Source organism: Rana temporaria, chromosome 1 (genome assembly GCF_905171775.1).
Source record: "Rana temporaria chromosome 1, aRanTem1.1, whole genome shotgun sequence".
NCBI classification, from domain to species: Eukaryota; Metazoa; Chordata; class Amphibia; order Anura; family Ranidae; genus Rana; species Rana temporaria.
Genome location: NC_053489.1, coordinates 436,870,712 through 436,890,622, shown reverse-complemented (window position 1 = coordinate 436,890,622; position 19,911 = coordinate 436,870,712). Strand labels below are relative to the sequence as shown.

The 19,911-nt window shown below is 43.2% G+C and overlaps 1 protein-coding gene across 2 annotated transcripts in view; it reads left to right on the top strand.

Moving 5' to 3' along the window:
• The window catches only part of LOC120915585 (cytochrome c oxidase assembly protein COX18, mitochondrial), a 59,777-nt gene extending 40,767 nt beyond the window's left edge, over positions 1-19,010 (top strand). For both annotated transcript variants that reach the window (XM_040326212.1, XM_040326222.1), the window contains 4 exons: positions 3,763-3,929; positions 12,066-12,187; positions 17,424-17,531; positions 18,824-19,010. In XM_040326212.1, coding sequence (XP_040182146.1) covers positions 3,763-3,929; positions 12,066-12,187; positions 17,424-17,531; positions 18,824-18,997 — 571 coding nt within the window. In that variant the 3' untranslated portion in view covers positions 18,998-19,010. The remainder of the gene's footprint in view (positions 1-3,762; positions 3,930-12,065; positions 12,188-17,423; positions 17,532-18,823) is intronic.
• The last annotated feature ends 901 nt before the right edge of the window (positions 19,011-19,911 follow it).

Below are 19,911 nucleotides of genomic sequence, written 5' to 3'. Positions count from 1 at the left end.
ATATCGTCCGCATATGCGGCATATTTATGTTCAACAGAGCCAATCGTGATCCCCCGAATGTTTTGGTCTGATCTGATAGTCGATAGGAAGGGTTTGAGGGAGAGGGCGAATAGGATAGGAGAGAGGGGGGGCATCCCTGCCGAGTGCCATTATATAATGTAAATGATTCACTCAGGGTTCCGTTTATGCGAAGTTGGAGGAGCAATATGTTCACTTGCTGCCTAATATATTCCACCCACTTTCCGATCCTATTGTAACAAGATATTCAATGTTCTCTACTTTATCTGTCAGTGGTCATAATGAGTGAGTAACTTTTATAGTGCTACAAATGTGAACTAAATCGCCTCAAGGTGCTCTGCATCCAGTGTCGTCCTGATCCTTCAGAAGAGGTGGGTCTTAATTTTTTTTCCTGAAGGCCCGATGGTTTTCTTCCATACGGATGTCCGTGGGTAGAGCTTTCCATAGCCGTGGTCCTTGGACTGCAAATCTTCGTTCTCCTTTAGACCCACAACAATGGCTAATGCCTAATAATGGCCTGGCCACTGGCATCCAGCTTATTTGGAGGCATGTTTTTAAGCACAGCAAGTCTTGAATCCCAGATTAATATGATGTAATTTGGAGAGAGGAATCAACCACTTTATAAAAGATAGAAACACATTGCTCTGGCACCCTAGAGCAGGGAGAGGCAACGGTGTTGAAAACTAGAATAAAATGTGTGCAGTCTGCTGCTGTATTTCCATCATAATATATGCTTAATGTTTATAGTAATACAGTGAATGGGGGATAAGTTACTATTGGCTATCGGCCACAGACTGATACCTGTTGATGAAAGTCCCAGAGTGTGGATGGAAACATTAGCGCTTAGTATTGGCTTGAAAATACACACTTTGGTACATGGATTAGGCTGATGCACATTAAGGGGTATTTGCCAAGTGTTGGTGTAGTAAAGGGGTAAATCATATAATTAAGTTGAGAAACCCTAATCTGTAGTCAGGACAAGCACTTTTACTACTGCTCTATGCAAAATGTTCGGGGAAATCTCAAGGAAACCAAAGTTTTTTTTTTTTTTTTTTTACATTGCTTATGGACCGCTCCATGTATTTTTACTGCAGCAGGGAGGCCCTTCAGCATGAAATCGCGTACCTGTACGTGATTTTATTTGCCGGGTCTGGGACATGCATGTGCCCCGCTGGCGACCTGCTTCCACTGTGATTGGACACAGCAGGAGCCAATCAGTAGGTCCGGGGACCCGATGTCTGACAGGAGCCGCTGATGGTCCCAGAGGCAGACAGAATGGTGGTCTGCCTATGTAAACAGAGGGGAAGATGGGGATCTTGTGTTTCTGCTAAGCAGGAACACAGATCTCTGTCTTCCCCTGGTCAAATCAAACCCCCCCCCCCAACAGTTAGCAAGCACCCCCAGGGAACACATTTAACCCTTTGATTGCCCCTGATGTTAACCTCTTCACTGCCAGTGTCATTAGTACAGCGACCGTGCATTTTTATCTAGCACTAATCGCTGTATTGGTGTCACTGGTCCCCAAAAAGTGTCACTTAGTGTCAGATTTGTCCGCCGCAATGTCGCAGTCCCGCTTAAAGTTGCTGATCGCCCCTATTACTAGTAAAAAAAGAAACTCCATAAATCTATCCCATAGTATGTAGACGCTATACATTTTGCACAAACCAATCAATATATAAATACGCTTATTGGGATTTTTTTTACCAAAAACATGTAGCAGAATACATATTGGCCTAAATTCATGAACATTTTTTTTTGTGTGTGTGTTATAGCAGAAAGTCAAAAAATATATATATATATATATTTTTTTCAAAATTGTCTGCCTTTTTTTTGTTTTTTTTATAGCGCAGAGGTGATCAAATACCACCAAAAAGAAAGCTCTATTTGTGGGGAAAAAATGGCACACATTTTTTTAGCCTGAAACTAGATGTTTATTTCCTGGTAAGAATGTCTTTTATTTGTAGAAAGCAGCTGTTAATTTTGCCACTGACAGCACAGACCATCATCTATTTGAGGATGAAGCCAGTGCCAAGCGATCTTCCTATCTCCTGACTGCGTCATATCCCATGTGCACAGAAAACACAGCTGTAACTATCAGGGGAGATGGGAACGGTCATCTGAAGACTCCAACCTCCAATCGTGACAGTCATCAGATAACCATGCATACCTTTTATGTGTTCAGTTCTGCTGAGTGACAGTCCAGAAACTAGTCTTTGGCCTGGTAATTAGCGATGACCTACATAATCAGAGGCTTTTAACCACTTCCCGACGGCCGTACGACTATATACGGCCGCCGGGTGGCTCTACTTCTCTGGGAGGCCGTGTTTTTACGGCCGCCCCTTTTCGCGTTCCCCGCGCGCGCTCCCGAGCGCGCAGCGGGGAACTGCTGTGCTGGCCGTGTCCCTTGGACACAGCAAGTCACAGATCGCCGTGAACGGCCAATCGGAGCGGCCGTTTCCTAGGCGATCTGTGCGGCCAATGAGAGATGATCTCATATGTTTACATATGAGATCATCTCTCATTCCCGGCTCTCGCAGACAGCGGTGCTGTCAGGGGAGAGAGGAGACGGATCTGTGTCTCTTGTACATAGGGACACAGATCGGTCACCCCCCCCAGTCACCCCCCCTCCCCCACAGTTAGAACACTAATTAGGATACACATTTAACCCCTTCCTCACCCCCTAGTGTTAACCCCTTCCCTGCCAGTCACATTTATACAGTAATTAGTGCATATTTATAGCACTGATTGCAGTATAAATGTGAATGGCGCCAAAAATGTGTCAAAAGTGTCCGATGTGTCCGCCATAACGTCGCAGTCCCAATAAAAATCGCAGATCGCCGCCATTTCTAGTAAAAAAAATGTTTTATACAGTAATTAGTGCATATTTATAGCACTGATTGCAGTATAAATGTGAATGGCGCCAAAAATGTGTCAAAAGTGTCCGATGTGTCCGCCATAACGTTGCAGTCCCAATAAAAATCGCAGATCGCCGCCATTTCTAGTAAAAAAAAAATGTATACAGTAATTAGTGCATATTTATAGCACTGATTGCAGTATAAATGTGAATGGCGCCAAAAACGTGTCAAAAGTGTCCGATGTGTCCGCCATAACGTCGCAGTCCCAATAAAAATCGCAGATCGCCGCCATTTCTAGTAAAAAAAAAATAATAATAATAATAATTCTGTCCCTTATTTTGTAGGCGCTATAACTTTTGCGCAAACCAGTCGCTTATTGCGATTTTTTTTTTTTTTTTTTTACTAAAAATATGTAGAATACGTATCGGCCTAGACTGAGGATAAAAAAAAACGTAAAAAAAAAAAAATTGAGCTATTTATTATAGCAACAAGTAAAAATATTTTTTTTTTTTTCAAAATTGTCGCTCTATTTTTGTTTATAGCGCAAAAAATAAAAACCGCAGAGGTGATCAAATACCACCAAAAGAAAGCTCTATTTGTGGGGAAAAAAGGACGTTAATTTTGTTTTCGAGCCACGTCGCACGACCGCGCAATTGTCAGTTAAAGCGACGCAGTGCCGAATCGCAAAAAGTCCTCTGGTCAGGAAGGGGTTTAAGTGCCCAGTAAGGAAGTGGTTAACATAGGCATGTAGCCAGCAGACACATTTTCTATAAAATGACTGTCCTGCGTTCACCACGAGTGCTGTGCTGCAGAACCTTTGCAACTAACTATAAAGATGTGCTGTATGCTATTACAGTATTATGTATATTTTCCTTTTCTTTCAAAACAGATTTCATTTTCGTAAAAACATGAAAAGAATAGTAACTGAACTGTATGTTCGGGATAACTGTCACCCTGTTAAAGCCAGCCTGATTATGTGGATCCAAATCCCAATGTGGATATTTGTGTCTTTGGCTCTGAGAAATTTCAGTTTTTCTGCGAATGGATCCACCACAGGTAATTGTTATTTATTTGTTTTTGCAATGTTCATATCATTTTAGTGGTCATAAAGTGTTACTAAACCCACAACAGTAAAATCAGTCTGTATATGCAAGTAAAGCATGCTTGTTCTACTCGCTGTGGAACCCAAGGGGTTAATTATTTTCGTTGTTTAAAAAGGCAGTTTGATCCTGTCTCCTCTGATTCTCCCCTTCTTCCAGAGTCCCCAAACCAGCTCCAGATAGAACTGAGCCTTGGGGGACACACTACACATGCTCAGTTTGGTGTGTATTGTTTTTTTTTTTCTTGGATAAGTGCATGTACTCGGCACAGGGCCAATCATTACTGTCCAGACAGAGGGTCGGGTTCTGCATCCTCATGGGACAATCGTGGGAGAATGAAAACTCCTCCTGCATGCTTTAACCACTTAAGACCCGGACCTTTAGGCAGCTAAAGGACCTGGCCAGTTTTTGCGATTCGGCACTGCGTAGCTTTAACTGACAAGTGCGCGGTCGTGCGACGTGGCTCCCAAACAAAATTGGCATCCTTTTTTCCCCACAAATAGAGCTTTCTTTTGGCGGTATTTGATCACCTCTGCGGTTTTTATTTTTTGCGCTATAAACAAAAATAGAGCGACAATTTTGCTATAATAAATATCCCCCAAAAATATATAAAAAAAAAATTTCCTCAGTTTAGGCCGATACGTATTCTTCTATCTATTTTTGGTAAAAAAAAATCGCAATAAGTGTTTATCGATTGGTTTGCGCAAAATTTATAGCGTTTACAAAATAGGGGATAGATTTATTGAATTTTTATTAATTTTTTATTTTTTTACTACTAATGGCGGCGATCAGCGATTTTTTTCGTGACTGCGACATTATGGCGGACACTTCGGACAATTTTGACACATTTTTGGGACCATTGTCATTTTCACAGCAAAAAATGCATTGTTTACTGTGAAAATGACAATTGCAGTTTGGGAGTTAACCACAAGGGGGCGCTGAAGGGGTTAAGTGTGACCTCATTTGTGTTTCTAACTGTAGGGGGGTGTGGCTGTAGGTGTGACGTCATTGATTGTGTTTCCCTATAAAAGGGAACACACGATCAATGACTGCGCCACAGTGAAGAACGGGGAAGCTGTGTTTACACACAGCTCTCCCCGTTCTTTAGCTCCGGGGACCGATCGCGGGACTCCAGCGGCGATCGGGTCCGCGGGTCCCGCGTGCACGGAGCTTCGGACCGGTTCGCAGGCGCGCGCCCGCAACCCACCGCTGGGCACTTAAAGAGGACGTACTTGTACGTGCTTGTGCCCAGCCGTGCCATTCTGCCGACGTATATGTGCAGGAGGCGGTCCTTATGTGGTTAACCAGACACTGATAAAAGTCACAAGACTGTTCTAACTGCTGATGAGAAAAGGCATATTTACTAAAACTTCTGCATTTCCATGTTCTGTGTACTGTGGGAGACCAGATACAGTGCATCCAGAAAGTATTCACATGTTACAACCTTATTCCAAAATGGATTAAATTCATTATTTTTCTCAAAAACAATACCCCATAATGACAACATCTAAGAAGTTTGTTTGAAATCTTTGCAAATTTATAAAAATAAATAAAACGGTGTTCAGGTGCATCCTGTTTCCACTGATCATCCTTGAGATGATTCTACAACTTGATTGGAGTCCACCTGTGGTAAATTCAGTTGATTGGACATGATTTGGAAAGGCACACACCTGTCTATATAAGGTCCCCACAGTTATCAGTGCATGTCAGAGCACAAACCAAGTCATGAAGTCCAAGGAATTGTCTGTAGACCTCCGAGACAGGATTGTATCGGCACAGATCTGGGGAAGGGTACAGAAAAATTTCTGTAGCATTGAATGTCCCAATTTGCACAGTGGGCCTCCATCATCCATAAATGGAAGAAATTTGGAACCACCTTCTTAAAGCAGGACACCCGGCCAAACTGAGCGATCAGGGGAAAAGGGCCTAATCAGGGAGGTGACCACTCTGACAGAGCTCCAGCATTTCTCTGTGGAGAGAGGAGAATCTTCCAGAAGAACCACCATCTCTGCAGCACCAATCGGGCCTGTATGATAGAATGGCCAGACGGAAGCCGCTCCCCTGTAAAAGGCACATGACAACCCGCCTGGAGTTTGCCAAAAGGCACCTGAAGGACTCTCAGACCATGAGAAACAAAATTCTCTGGTCTGATAAAACAAAGATTTAACTTTTGGCCTGAATAGCAAGCATCATGTCTGGAGGAAACCAGGCACCCCTGATCTCCTGGCTAATACCATCTCTACAGTAAAGCATGGTGGTGACAGCATCATGCTGTGGGGATGTTTTTCAGTGACAGGAACTGGGAGACTAGTCAGGATCGAGGGAAAGATGAATGCAGCAATGTACAGAGACATCTTTTGATAAATAAACCTGCTCCAGAGTGCTCGTGGGCGAAGGTTCATCTTCCAACAGGACAACGACCCTAAGCACACAGCCAAGATATCAAAAGAATGGCTACAAGACAAGTCTGTAAATGTCCTTGAGTGGCCCAGCCAGAGCCCAGACTTGAACCCGATTGAACATCTTTGGAGAGATCTGAAAATGGCTGTGCACCGACGCTCCCCATCCAACCTGATGGAGCTTGAGAGTTCCTGCAAATAAGAATAAGATAAAGTGCCCAAAAATAGGTGTGCCAAGCTTGTAGCATCATACTCAAAAAGACTTGAGGCTTTAATTGGTGCCAAAAGTGCTTCAACAAAGTATTGAACGAAGGCTGTGGATACTTATGTACTGTACATGGAATTTTTTTGTTTTTTATTTATAATTAATTTTCCAAAGATTTCAAACAATCTTCTTTCATGTTGTCATTATGGGGTATAGTTTGTAGAATTTTGGGGAAAATTTATGAATTTAATCCATTTTAGAATAAGGCTGTGACATAACAAAATGTGGAAAAAGTGAAGCGCTGTGAATACTTTCTGAATGCACTGTATAGTGAATGCAGGGTCCTGGGTTTAGTAACACTTTATTGTAGACATGCAACAAGAGGAAACAAAGAGTGACTGTGTTAGTGTAAAGCAATAGAGCTTTTTCAGTTTATATCAGATTAAACACTGAATTTGAATTTTCACAGTGAAATTTAGCAGGGCCGTTTCACTGGTTGAGCATGGAAGCGTTATCTGCACTTCCAAGTGCAGCCGCGATCCGAGGGGGACATGCAAGGATAATTAAAATACAGCATTTTAGCTTTTACATGATTGGGTAATAAAATCCGCAGAGCTTCCCCTCATTTCAGATCTTCAGCGACTGAACTTCCAAGTGCAATTTCAGTGCACTTGTAGTGCAAAGTGGATTTGCCTTTCGTAAATAACCCCCAATGTATTGCTGGATTTTAAACAGTAGACACTTATGTTATACAGTGGGCCAGATTCTCGTAGATCGCCGTCCGTGGACATATCCCAGTGTGCATTGCTCCAAATACGCCGCAAGGACGTATTGGTTTTGATGCGAACGTAAATTACGTCCAGCCCCATTCACGGACGACTTGCGCAAACGACGTAAAATATTCAAAATTCGATGGGGGAACTACGTCCATACTTAACATTGGTACGCCGCATGTACGCCACCATATAGCAGGGGTAACTTTACGCCGGGAAAAGCCTTACGTAAACGGCGTATCTGTACTGCGTCGGCCGGGCGTACGTTTGTGAATTCGCGTATCTAGCTGATTTACATATTTCTAGGCGTAAATTAGCATACACGACCCTAGCGGCCAGCGTAAATATGCAGTTACGATCCGATGGCGTAAGAGACTTACGCCAGTCGGATCTAATAGAAATCTATGCGTAACTGATTCTAAGAATCAGGCGCATAGATACGACCGGCCGAACTCGGAGATACGACGGCGTATCTGGAGATACGCCGTCGTATCTCCTTTGTGAATCTGGGCCATAGTGTGGAGAGGCGACCCCATTTCATAGTGTGGATTAGCACTTTCACCCTGGTTCTTGTAAACAGAGGCATGCTGATGGCACACATGTGAGCTGGGTTCTAGAGCTCCCACTTGGAGACAGCTCCCCCCAAGGAGTCAGGAGGACTCCGCCCCACAGACACAAGTCTGTGTGAGTGTTGGGAAGACACCCATGTTCTTTAGCGAGACTGCAGGTGGCAGTTTGAATCCTGGGTAAGCTAGGAGAGAACTTGAACCAAGCATACAGGTCTGAGGAACAGACCTACAGCCTAGGCATGAGGCCTGAAGCAGTTGTGTTATCAGTAGGCCAAATAACCATCATGCATTAATGGTGGAACCCCCTTGTTTGGTTTGAACTTTTTGCTTCCTTTAAATAAAAGTAGGCTGCCATGCACTTGAAAATGCAGTCTGGACTGACACGTGTTTCTTCAAATTACATACAATAGCTATACCTGCAAAAGGAGCCAACCTGAAGTCATCTAGCAGGCCTTCATTTTTTGTTTAAAGTTTCACTTATTACTTTAAATCTAAACTTCTAGTTGAAACCATGTTGAAACCTTAGCATTCCTTGTGCTGCTATTGGCTGCCTCCAACCAAGGATATAGAGGCATGCTTAACGTATGAATGGTACTGCAGGGAGAACTCCACTGTGGACTGCCAGTTTCCCTATAATAATTAAAGAAATAGTGAACAGCAGCTATAACAAATCACTCTGGTAGCTCTTCTTATTGATGACGTTTGCAAACTTTGAAATTTAGATGTTAAACCACTTCCATTCAGAATCAGAAAGCACTGAACCTGCTATTTAACAAATGGCGGCCCTTTCCAAAATCTGCTACTGGAGGCATAACTCCCCTCACTTTATTTCCGATGTGCATCTTCTGATGGGACACTTCTGTGCCCACACATCATTCTGCTGACTTTTAATTACAAATGTGTATAATAAATGGTTCCTGACAATCTTATCTATATTGTTACCATTCCTGTATAGCCTGTACATTTTAGTGGCATAGTGTAATTTAGGTTCACTGATCACCTTCTAGATCTGCATACTTAAGCTAACCATAGGCAGTTCAGCAAGGACTGGCCAAGATTCAGAACCATTGATCAACTTGGGTACAACCAGCCTGTCGGATTTTACATGCGATTATTATAGCCGCTAGCAGTAATCACTGTGTTCTGATGCCAGGGATGGCTCCCCTCCCCCCTGCCGGGAGAAAACAATGGCTTCATGGGGGATATTCCCCCCCCCATTAATCTCCCTCATGGGAGATATTACCGGTGGTTGCAGGTAAGAAAATCGCTCTATCTATGGGCAGTTTTAGAAATGACCAGCTAACACAATAGAGGGACAGCTTGTTTTACTCTTCTAGGGATAGGTTTTTGATATATACATGTATAAAGCGAACATACTCTCTTTTTGGCTTATCTGCTTCCAGACCCAACAGATGGGATAGGACAGCTTAGTAAGCCCTGGTCCTATGTGCCGTCTGTGCTGCCTGTTTATTATTACAGCACAGTAGTTGTGTTTTACTTCCTTTATCAGTAGATGGCTCAGTAGAAGTTGATATGGCTCAACTGTGCAGATTACTCAAGAAAATTTAAAAGAGAAGTACGTTTTTTTTTTTTGCAGAATCATGCTTACCTTGGTAGATGCAGCATCTGTCCCCTGCCGGCTCTAAGACTAGGAACAGAACGATCAAACACCGCCAATCTCTCAGTTCTCCCAGAGCAGAGAGCTGGTGGCTGCCAGTCGCCGCTGTTAGCTCTGCTTCTCCCCTCACGCTCACTGGAGCACTGGGCTGTGGAGGGGCGGGAGGGGCCAACTCAGGCTCTCAGTGGCTCACTGAGAGGCTGAGACAGGTGCCACTCCAGGCATGTGGGTGGGTCCAGACTTCATTGTCGCAATCTTGCCTGAGCCTGGACTGGCTCTGTGAAGTCAGCTGACGGTGGGCTTCAGCCTGCTGTCTGTTAAAAACGGGTCACAGGAGTGCAGAACACGTTACAAAGGTTAGCATTAAAAATGGCTGTTCCTATGCACTAAGCACCACACTGAGCAGGTCTAATGCATGCACGTTTTATGCAGGTGGTCCCAGTGCCAAAGGAGGAATATTTGAGGTCTTTTTTTAATTTTTTCTTGTGTTTAGGAGGTTTGGGAGCAGATGTGAGACAAGGAGGCTGTTTTGGCTCACGTGATTTCTCCTCTCCTGACCTCAACTGGACGCTATCTTTCCACATTGCACTCACTGGTGTTTGTGGGAACATTGACAAAAAAGACCTGGCAGCACCTAGGACCATGCCTCATGTACATAAGTTGGTGGCCTAATTTCCCTTGCTTCTGTTAAATTTTTTATTAAATTTTTCTTTCACATGCAAGCCATGGTGACATTGTCCAACCGCTGGAACTGGACATTCACCAGAACTAATGCAAATATCGTACATATTACATGAATTTTCTATTTTATTTTTTAACCACTTAAGGACCGCCTAACGCCGATATACGTCGGCAGAATGGCACGGCTGGGCACAATCACGTACCCGTACGTGATTGTTAAATGCCCAGCCGTGGGTCACGGAAGCTCCGCGGGTCCCGCGGACCCGATCGCCGCCGGAGTCCCGTGATCGGTTCCCGGAGCTGAAGAACGGGGAGAGGTGTGTGTAAACACACCTTCCCCGTTCTTCACAGTGGCGCTGTCATTGATCGTCTGTTCCCTGATATAGGTAAAGACGATCAATGACATCACACGTCCAGCCCCGCCCCCCTACCGTTATAAACACATATAAGGTCACACTTAACCCCTAACTCCCAAACTGCAATTGTAATTTTCACAGTAAACAATGCATTTTTATAGCATTTTTTGCTGTGAAAATGACAATGGTCCCAAAAATGTGTAAAAATTGTCCGATGTGTCCGCTATAATGTCGCAGTCACGAAAAAAATCGCTGATCGCCGCCATTAGTAGTAAAAAATATTTTTTTTATAAAAATGCAATAAAAATATCCCCTATTTTGTAAACGCTATAAAACCAATCGATAAACGCTTATTGCGGTTTTTTTTACCAAAAATAGGTAGAATACGTATCGACCTAAACTGAGGAAAAAAAATGTTTTTTTTTATATATTTTTGGGGGATATTTATTATAGCAAAAAGTAACAAATATTAAATTTTTTTCAAAATTATCCCTCTATTTTTGTTAATAGCGCAAAAAATAAAAACCGCAGAGGTGATCAAATACCACTAGAAGAAAGCTCTATTTGTGGGAAAAAAAGGACGGCAATTTTGTTTGGGAGCCACGTCGCATGACCTCGCAATTGTCAGTTAAAGCGACGCAGTGCCGAATCGCAAAAATGGGCCTGGTCCTTTACCTGCATTTTGGTCCAGGTCTTAAGTGATTAAACCAGAGTTTAGTGTAAAGCCCTGTACACACGGCCCAGAATCTCGTCAGGAAAAAAACGTTTTTTCATGACGAGATTCTTGGCAAGATTCTCCTGCCGGCCGAGTGTACACTTTGAATGGCACGAACGCGGTGATATCATCAACTACGATGAGCATGCGCTCGTCACATTCGATGCCATCGCCGCCATCTTGCTACACCCTACCTATGCCTTGGAAGCTACCGCGCATGCGTCAAAGTCATTTCGAGCATGCGTGGGTTTCCACAGCGACAGGTAAGTATACAGACACTCGGGTTTCTCGTCAGGAAAACACTGCCGAGAATCCCGACAAGAAAAATAGAGAGCAGGTTCTCTATTTTTCTCGTCGAGATTCTGGACAGATTTCCCGACAAGAAACCTCAAAGCCTCGTACACACGCACAGTTTTCTCGGCGGAAAGCTCTGCCAGCAGTTTTCTTGCTGGTTCTTGCGAGCGTGTGTACGAGGCTTTACTTTCAGTCTCTTCTTGTGGTCTCTTCCAGGAGTTGCTCAAAGTAAGCTGGCAGAGGTCAAATGAGCTGGTTTTCAGCCTGGGTCCCTCAGAGGATGCCTCCTTTTTTATACTTGCTCTTGTTTTTTAAGTTATTACCTGTATATAAAATCAAAATTTATGACTCCTTTATTACGTCATTAACAGGGAATATAAGATATAATTTTCATCACTGTTTTCTTTGTCACAAAATGGCACTCACGGGGGACACTGCATCAAACAGTTGTTTATTGATATGAACAAAATGTCTGTTTTCAGGGCTAGTGCTTCACGAGCAACTACAGGAAGGGGGAGCACTCTGGTTTCCTGATCTCACCGTTCCAGATTCTACTTGGATCCTCCCAATATCCTTGGGTCTCATCAACCTGCTTCTTGTAGAGGTACAGATATTATGGATACATGTCAGAGATTCACTCCAATGTTTTAGTGTATCTAAAGATATGATATATAGCTACCGTATTTATCAGCGCATAACACGCACCCTAACTTTAAGAGGGAAGTTTCAGGAAAAAAACATTCCAGAGCCCCCTGCGTATAACACGCAGACACAGTTTACCCTCTATTTTTAGGGTAAAAAAGTGAGTGTTATACGCCAATAAATACAGTATTTACCTTCCACCGTAGATAAATCCACAGTACTGTATATTCGATATAATGGGGCTTTTGGGATACCAAAAAATCATGGCATTCTAAATATATTCTTTTATTTGTACCTATTAAAACATTTATAAACCAATTATATTAACAAATTGATATTTTGCATATCCACTGGGGGAGGGGTCACTGATGATCAGAGGGTTGGACAGGGGGAACATTGGTTCTCAGTGGGTGAAGAGGAGGAATTGGTGCTCAATGAGGGGAAAACAGGCTTTGACTTTCAGTGAGGGAGGGGGTATTGGTTCATAGTGAAAGGATATGTGGGCGTTGCTTCTCAGTAGGGGGCACAGGGGCTGCAGCTACTTTTTGTCATTCCTGACCTCACCACCTGGAACTGCAAGTTGTAATCTAGTGGTAAGTGAGGCCAGCAGATATTTTTTTGTTCTCCCTGCTTATAACTAAGCCTGCCACTTCTGTTTTTTTACCTTTTAGGCCTTAGTGACAGTGTGCAAGGTCACTGGATCACCCTAAACTGCTGTCTTCCTTGCCCGCTGTCGGCTCACTTCAGCTTTTCTTGCAGCCAGTACCACTGCAGGACAGATACAGCTCCATCCAGTACCAATGGTAGAGTTGGTAATTAAAGAAACGGGCATCAGAATTTTAGCAAGGGGAATTGGGACAAATCCAAGGGGGCCTGGGATTCAAGAATGCAATTTTTTTTCCCTGGGGCATTTCAGCTCTATAACATTTTCAGTTTGTCTAACTGGCATCCCAAAGTGTGAAAAATATAGAACAAGTCTTTTGTGGAATTTAAGAGGTACAGCCCAACATACAGAATGAGTCAACTTGGGCTATCAAATGAACAGAGCATACAGCATGATGCAGTGTGAAATATAAAATGTACAAGAGTTATTTTAGAAAGAGCCAGTGCGGAGTAAGGAACATACAGCATGTCGTCATGCGGAATGAGGCAGTGTGGAATAGGGAATGTTTAGCACGTTGTACAGATTAATGCCGCGTACACATGATCGGACATTCCAAAATCAAAACCGTGGATTTTTTTTCCGACGGATTGTTCGCTCAAACTTGTCTTGCATACACACAGTCACACAAATGTTGGAAATTCCGAACGTGAAGAACGCGGTCATGTACAACACTAAGACAAGCCGAGAAAAATTAAGTTCAATGATTCAGAGCATGCGTCAAATTGATTCCGATCATGCGTAGGATTTTGTGCGTCAAAATTGGCTACAGACGATTGGAATTTCCGACAAGAACTTTTGTTGTCGGAAAAATTGAAAACCAGCTCTCAAACATTTGTTGTCGTAAATTCCGACAGCAAATGTCCGATGGAGCATACACCCGGTCGGATTTTTCGACAACAAGCTCACATCGAATATTTGTTGTTGGAAATTCCGACCGTGTGTACGCGGCATTAGGTGTGTGGCATAGGGAACATACAGTGCAGAACACACTTATTGTTCTGTATATAGGGAGGATCATCATTGTAACCCTAGGACTGTAAGTGTTCAGGACTGCAGAACATCTTACTCTCTTCTTTCTTTCATATTATAAGGGTTGTTCTGTAAGCCACAGAGAGGGCTAGAAACAGTGATAACTGATAAGCAGGTAGCAGATACAGAGAGCACAGGAATGATCAGCTTACAAGATGTCTGGCAGGATCAACCATTTTTTTACAGGTATAACAAAGATCTTTCAAATGTGTTTTTTTTTTAACAGAAAAAGGTTTTTTATTTACAAATCAGCATTACAAAATACTCCGCAATCGACATACAAGCTTTCAGTAGGTACTAGGGTTGTCCCGATACCACTTTTTTAGGACTGAGTACAAGTACCGATACTTTTTTTCAAGTACTCGCCGATACCGAATACCGATACTTTTTTTTAAATGTGTCCCCAAATGCAGCCATGTCCCCCCACAAATGCAGCCATGTCCCCCACATATGCAGCCATGTCCCCCATATATCCAGCCATGTCCCCCATATATCCAGCCATGTCCCCCATATATCCAACCATGTCTCCCCCATATATCCAACCATGTCTCCCCCCATATCCAGCCATGTCCCCCATATATCCAGCCATGTCCCCCATATATCCAGCCATGTCCCCCCATATATCCAGCCATGTCCCCCCATATATCCAGCCATGTCCCCCCATATATCCAGCCATGTCCCCCATATATCAATTCTCTCAGTTTGGCATTTCATAGTATTACAGCTGTCCTGTGTGCCCACCATGCACTGTATATCCCATCATGATATCATCTGCCTGGGTTATAGGAACAGTTCCTATCTTGTTATATAATGGAGTAAATCTGCTATGTGCTTTGTAGCATAGAATTAATAAGAACTGAGCCTTGGTTATAGAACTGGGAATGCTCATTGCATTTATTTAGCAAATCCACTTTGTCATACTGTTGTCTGAACATTATTAATATATGTAGGGAAGACAGCTGTCTTGTGTGATCAGGTTAAAACACTTTGTAAGTGGCATGGCCGTTCAGCATTTCTATCCATCTGAACATTTCTTTGGCCCAAAAATAAGGCTGAGTGACTTGTGAGCTTCTTAATTATGTCAATTTGCTTAACAGCTAATTAGCTCAGCAGACATAAGCAGGATACTTGGATTGCAAAAGTGACAGCTTCTCTCCTTATTCCAACCATTGAAAATAGTCATACAGTATTTTTTTTCAGGCAGAAGGAAAATGATTTACAAAGAAAATGATTGAACCTCTAACCTTTGTGTTCTAGGCTCCCATTCATTATCTAGGCAATGTAGGTAGTGACTCATACAGTTGGTGATGAGAAGCATTCTGTTGGTAAACAATGAGAATTGGTGGAAGGAGAACAGGGATAATGCCTAGGAGTGGGCACATCACAGCTTTCATTTGAATAGCTGGAGTGTTCCCCGCCGCACCGCGTATAGACACTCCCCCTTGCTCGGGATTGGACAGATCACCCGTCCAATCCCGAGCAAGGGGGAGTGTCTATACGCGGCAGGGAACACTACAGCTATTCAAATGAAAGCTGTAATGTTCCCCGCACGCTGTCTAACCATGCGGCGGCAGCTTTCGTTGCGTTATGCGGCGGGGGGGGGCCCAAGTATCGGATGAGGCATCGGGGGCATTTGCGGGAGTACAAGTACTCCCGCAAATACTCGGTATCGGTCCCGATACCGATACAGGTATCGGTATCGGGACAACCCTAGTAGGTACAATGTCAGACTGAGATACGCATTTCCAGATTATAACATTTTACAATTCTCAACCGGTGAATTCCAAGTATATTCCTGTCTAAAGCACGCCCCCGAGTACAGCAGGGCATACAATCGTTATCCCCATAAGAAATCATCTTGTACACATCAAGTGGTGCCACGAGACTCAATCCACTGTTGGCAGGGTCTGGTGGCGCCCAGCACGGAGGGGGGGGGGCTTTCAACTGACCCCCAGGCCCGAGCGGGGGGGGGGTCCTTAAAATGTATGTTTGACAATCCAAAAAGGACATACAAGTTTATTGTTAGTTTACATACACATTAATTCATTTTGGCCTCTAATAGTACCATATATTGAATGGTGTTCTTAAATTTGGTTCTAAATAGTTTCAATTTTCCTCACATTACTTTGAACTGTATATAGAAATGGATTTATTCAAATGGCGAATTTTAAAGGTTTCTTTATTCTCTGTCCATATAGCCAAGTTTAGGTTGGAGGCAGCTAGAAATCTTTTCTTAACCACTTCAATACACTGCATTTTCACCCCCTTCCTGCCCAGACCAATTTTCAGCTTTCATCGCTGTTACACTTTGAATGACAATTGCGCGGTCATGCAACACTGTACCCAGTTGAAATTTTGAGTCCCCCCCCCCCACAAATAGAGCTTTCTTTTAGTGGTATGTGATCACCTCTGCGGTTTATATTTTTTGCTCTATAAACAAAAAAAAAGAGCGTACATTTTGAAAAAAACAATATTTTTTACTTTTTGCTACAAATAAATATCCCCCCAAAAATATATAAAAAAAAACATTTTTTCCACAGTCGGCCGATATGTATTCTTCTACAAAACTTTGGTAAAAATATTGCAATAAGCGTATATCGATTGTTTGCGCAAAAGTTATAGCGTCTACAAAAAAGGGGATAGATTTATAGCATTTGTATTATTGTTTTTCTTTTACTAGTATTGGCAGCGATCTGCAATTTTTTTTTTTTTTTTTTTTTTTATCTTGGCAGCGATATTGCGGCGGACACTTTTGACACTATTTTGGGACCATTCACATTTATACAGCGATCCGTGCTATAAAAATGCACTGATTACTGTATATATGTGACTGGCAGGAAGGGGTTAACACTAGGGGGCGAAGAAGGGGTTAACTGTGTATCCTAGGAAGTGATTCTAACTGTAGGGGGAGGGGACTCACAAGGGGAGGAGACCGATCGGTGTTCCTCTTTACTGGGAACACACATCGATCTCTCCTCTGACAGGACGTGGATCTGTGTGTTTACACACACAGATCCACTGTCCTGCCATGTTCACAGGCAATCGCGGGTGCCCAGCGGACATCGCGGCTGCCGGGCACGCCACCTAGAAGCTTGGGGAAAAAAAGACGTAATATGACACCGGCCCGGAGGAACAAAAGGGTTCCTGCCGCCGTCATATTACCATGGTGCGGTAGGGAAGTGGTTAATATTGTCAGATACTGTTAACATGGAAGGTCAGATGGCCCAGTCAAGCAATTTATTTCAGTGGTGCACAGATAAGGGTTGCAGGCAGGCATATCCTGTGCTAACTATCTCGGGTGGGGCTAAATAGCAGTCCCCAGAAAGATTGCTGGTAATCACTGAGGGGTGTGTCTGTGGCTAGAGTTCTGCAAAATCCTTACTTGACTCAAATGTAATCCCGAAACTGCTTAAATTATACCATTTCTTGGTTTCCTCTGTGATCAGAATTAAAAATCAGTTAAAAATCAGATATTAGCTTAATATGCCTTTTCATCTTCTTGCAGATATTTTCCCTTCGTAAGACTGAGCTGTCTAGATTTCAGAGATACATATCCAACTTTATTCGGGCCGTGTCTGTTGTTATGATCCCCATTGCAGCCAGCGTTCCTTCGGTAAGTCGTTTACTCTGTGCCATGTTCGTAATGGTTCACCTGATAAAGAGGCACAGATGGCAGTGATAAAGGGCAATGTTCTTTCCCGGCTGCCCATGCAATGAACCTATACATTACACTAAAGCATAGTACACACGGGCCAAATGTCGGGAGACATCAGCTGGTTTAAAAAATGTTTTACATTCGGCCCATGTGTATGTAGTCCTCCTGTCAGAACACAACAGCTCAGCAGGGGAGATCGATGCACTAACGCCCCTTCGCATAGTTAGTACAGCGGCTGCGACCGGAGCTGACAGTTTATTTTTTTTCATTCAACCCACAATTCAGTGTGTACCAGGCTTTAGGCCCCTTTCACACGAGTGGTCTGATCGGGTCCTGCTGTCAGTTTTTCAGGCAGACCCGATCAGACCCTACATTTTCCTCTATGAAGCAGCGGATGTAAACGGACTTGTGTCCATTTACACCCACCTACCTCCAATCTGATCTGGCAAAAACAAATGGAAGGGTATCCGTTCCTCTCCATCTGGCCGGATTGGACTGGAGGGCAGTCGGGTGTAAATAGACAGCCGGTCTGTTTACATCCGACAGTCCATAGAGCAGAGCGGCTGTGTCTGCTCTTCATAAGCAGAGCAGCCACAGATCTGTCATCCACCCGCTCTGCTCAACTCAGCAGGGGATCTGGCCCATGTGAATGGGGCCTTAGAGCCTTCTGTGTTAGCAAGATCCTGTTTGACGCTAGAGTTGTTTACCTAAAGCAACCAGGCAGCATCAGACCACTCTGCAAGTTTGAATGTGATTGGTGGCTGTAGGAAAATAACCCTCTTAGGAAGAAAATATTGATCCATCAGGCTTATGGTAACAACATAACATGCACATCCAAAAAAAACCGCACCAATCCATACTACCTGCAGCTTGTGAGACCTTAGCTAGCCAATCCACAAGGTATACAGGAATGTAATGGGTAATCACTGAAACCATAGTAAGCATAATAAAGAACAACAATGCATGAAAGAATGTTTTTGATGCATTAGTCTGTTCTAACAAACTATAGAGAGGTACAGTATTTCATTTACTAGCAACTTTGATATCTTAATTGGAGAAAACAGAAAAAAATCTATTCTGTTCCGCAATAGCTAACTAATTCAAGCCCAGAACCTTATCTCAGGTAGCAATCGGCTGATCCTCTTAATTATTGGTATATTACAAACATTTATGTGATACATTTGCAGTTTGAACTGACAGGGAGTGCTGAATGTTCCTAAATGCAGACATGTTTTTCTTTTTTTCTGCAGTGTATGGCCCTGTACTGGGTCTCCTCCAGCTTAGTAGGCCTATCTCACAACTTATTGCTAAAATCCCCAGCCGTACAACGCATCTTCAGAGTTCCACGGACCAAGGCCTACTCGGACACCCCATACAAAGACCTACTGTCAGCATTCACAACAAAGTACTTTAATAAAAAATAGTTCTTGTGATGTACATTGCCCTTTGTTTTTTGTCTGCCACAATACAGTTTTATATTGTAGAAATAAATTTTGTTTCTATTCAATTTTGTCATAGGACACCCGTGTGCAATGTGTATACAGGTGAAACTCGATAAATTAGAATATCGTGCAAAAGTTCATTTATTTCACTAATGCAACTTACAAGGTGAAACTAATATATGAGAGATACTCTTTACATGCAAAGCAAGATAGTTCAAGCCATGATTTGTCATAATTGTGATGATTATGGCTTACAGCTTATGAAAACCCCAAATCCACAATGTCAGAAAATTAGAATATTGTGAAGGCTCAAAGTGTCCCACTCTAGTCAGCTAATTAAGCCATAACACCTGCAGCAGGGATGACTGCAACCTGGAGAGGATTGTCAGGAAAAGGCCATTCAAAAGTGTTGGGGACTTTCACAAGGAGTGTACTGATGCTGGAGTCAGTGCATCAAGAGCCACCACACACAGACGGATCCTGGACATGGGCTTCAAATGTCATATTCCTTTTGTCAAGCCACTCCTAAACAACAAACAACGTCATAAGCGTCTTACCTGATCCAAAGTCCTCTTTTCTAAAGAGTGCACATTCTGCATCTCATTTGTAAACCAAGGACCCAGAGTATGGTGGAAGAATGGAGAGGCACACACTGCAAGATGCTTGAAGTCTAGTGTGAAGTTTCCACAGTCTGTGTTGATTTGGGGAGCCATGTCATCTGCTGGTGTTGGTCCACTGTGCTTCATTAAGTCTGGGGTCACTGCAGGCGTCTACCAGGAGATTTTGGAGCGCTTCATGCTTCCTTATGCAGACAAGCTCTATGGGGATGCTGACTTCATTTTCCAGCAGGACTTGGCTCCTGCCCACACTGCCAAAAGCACCAGAACCTGATTCAA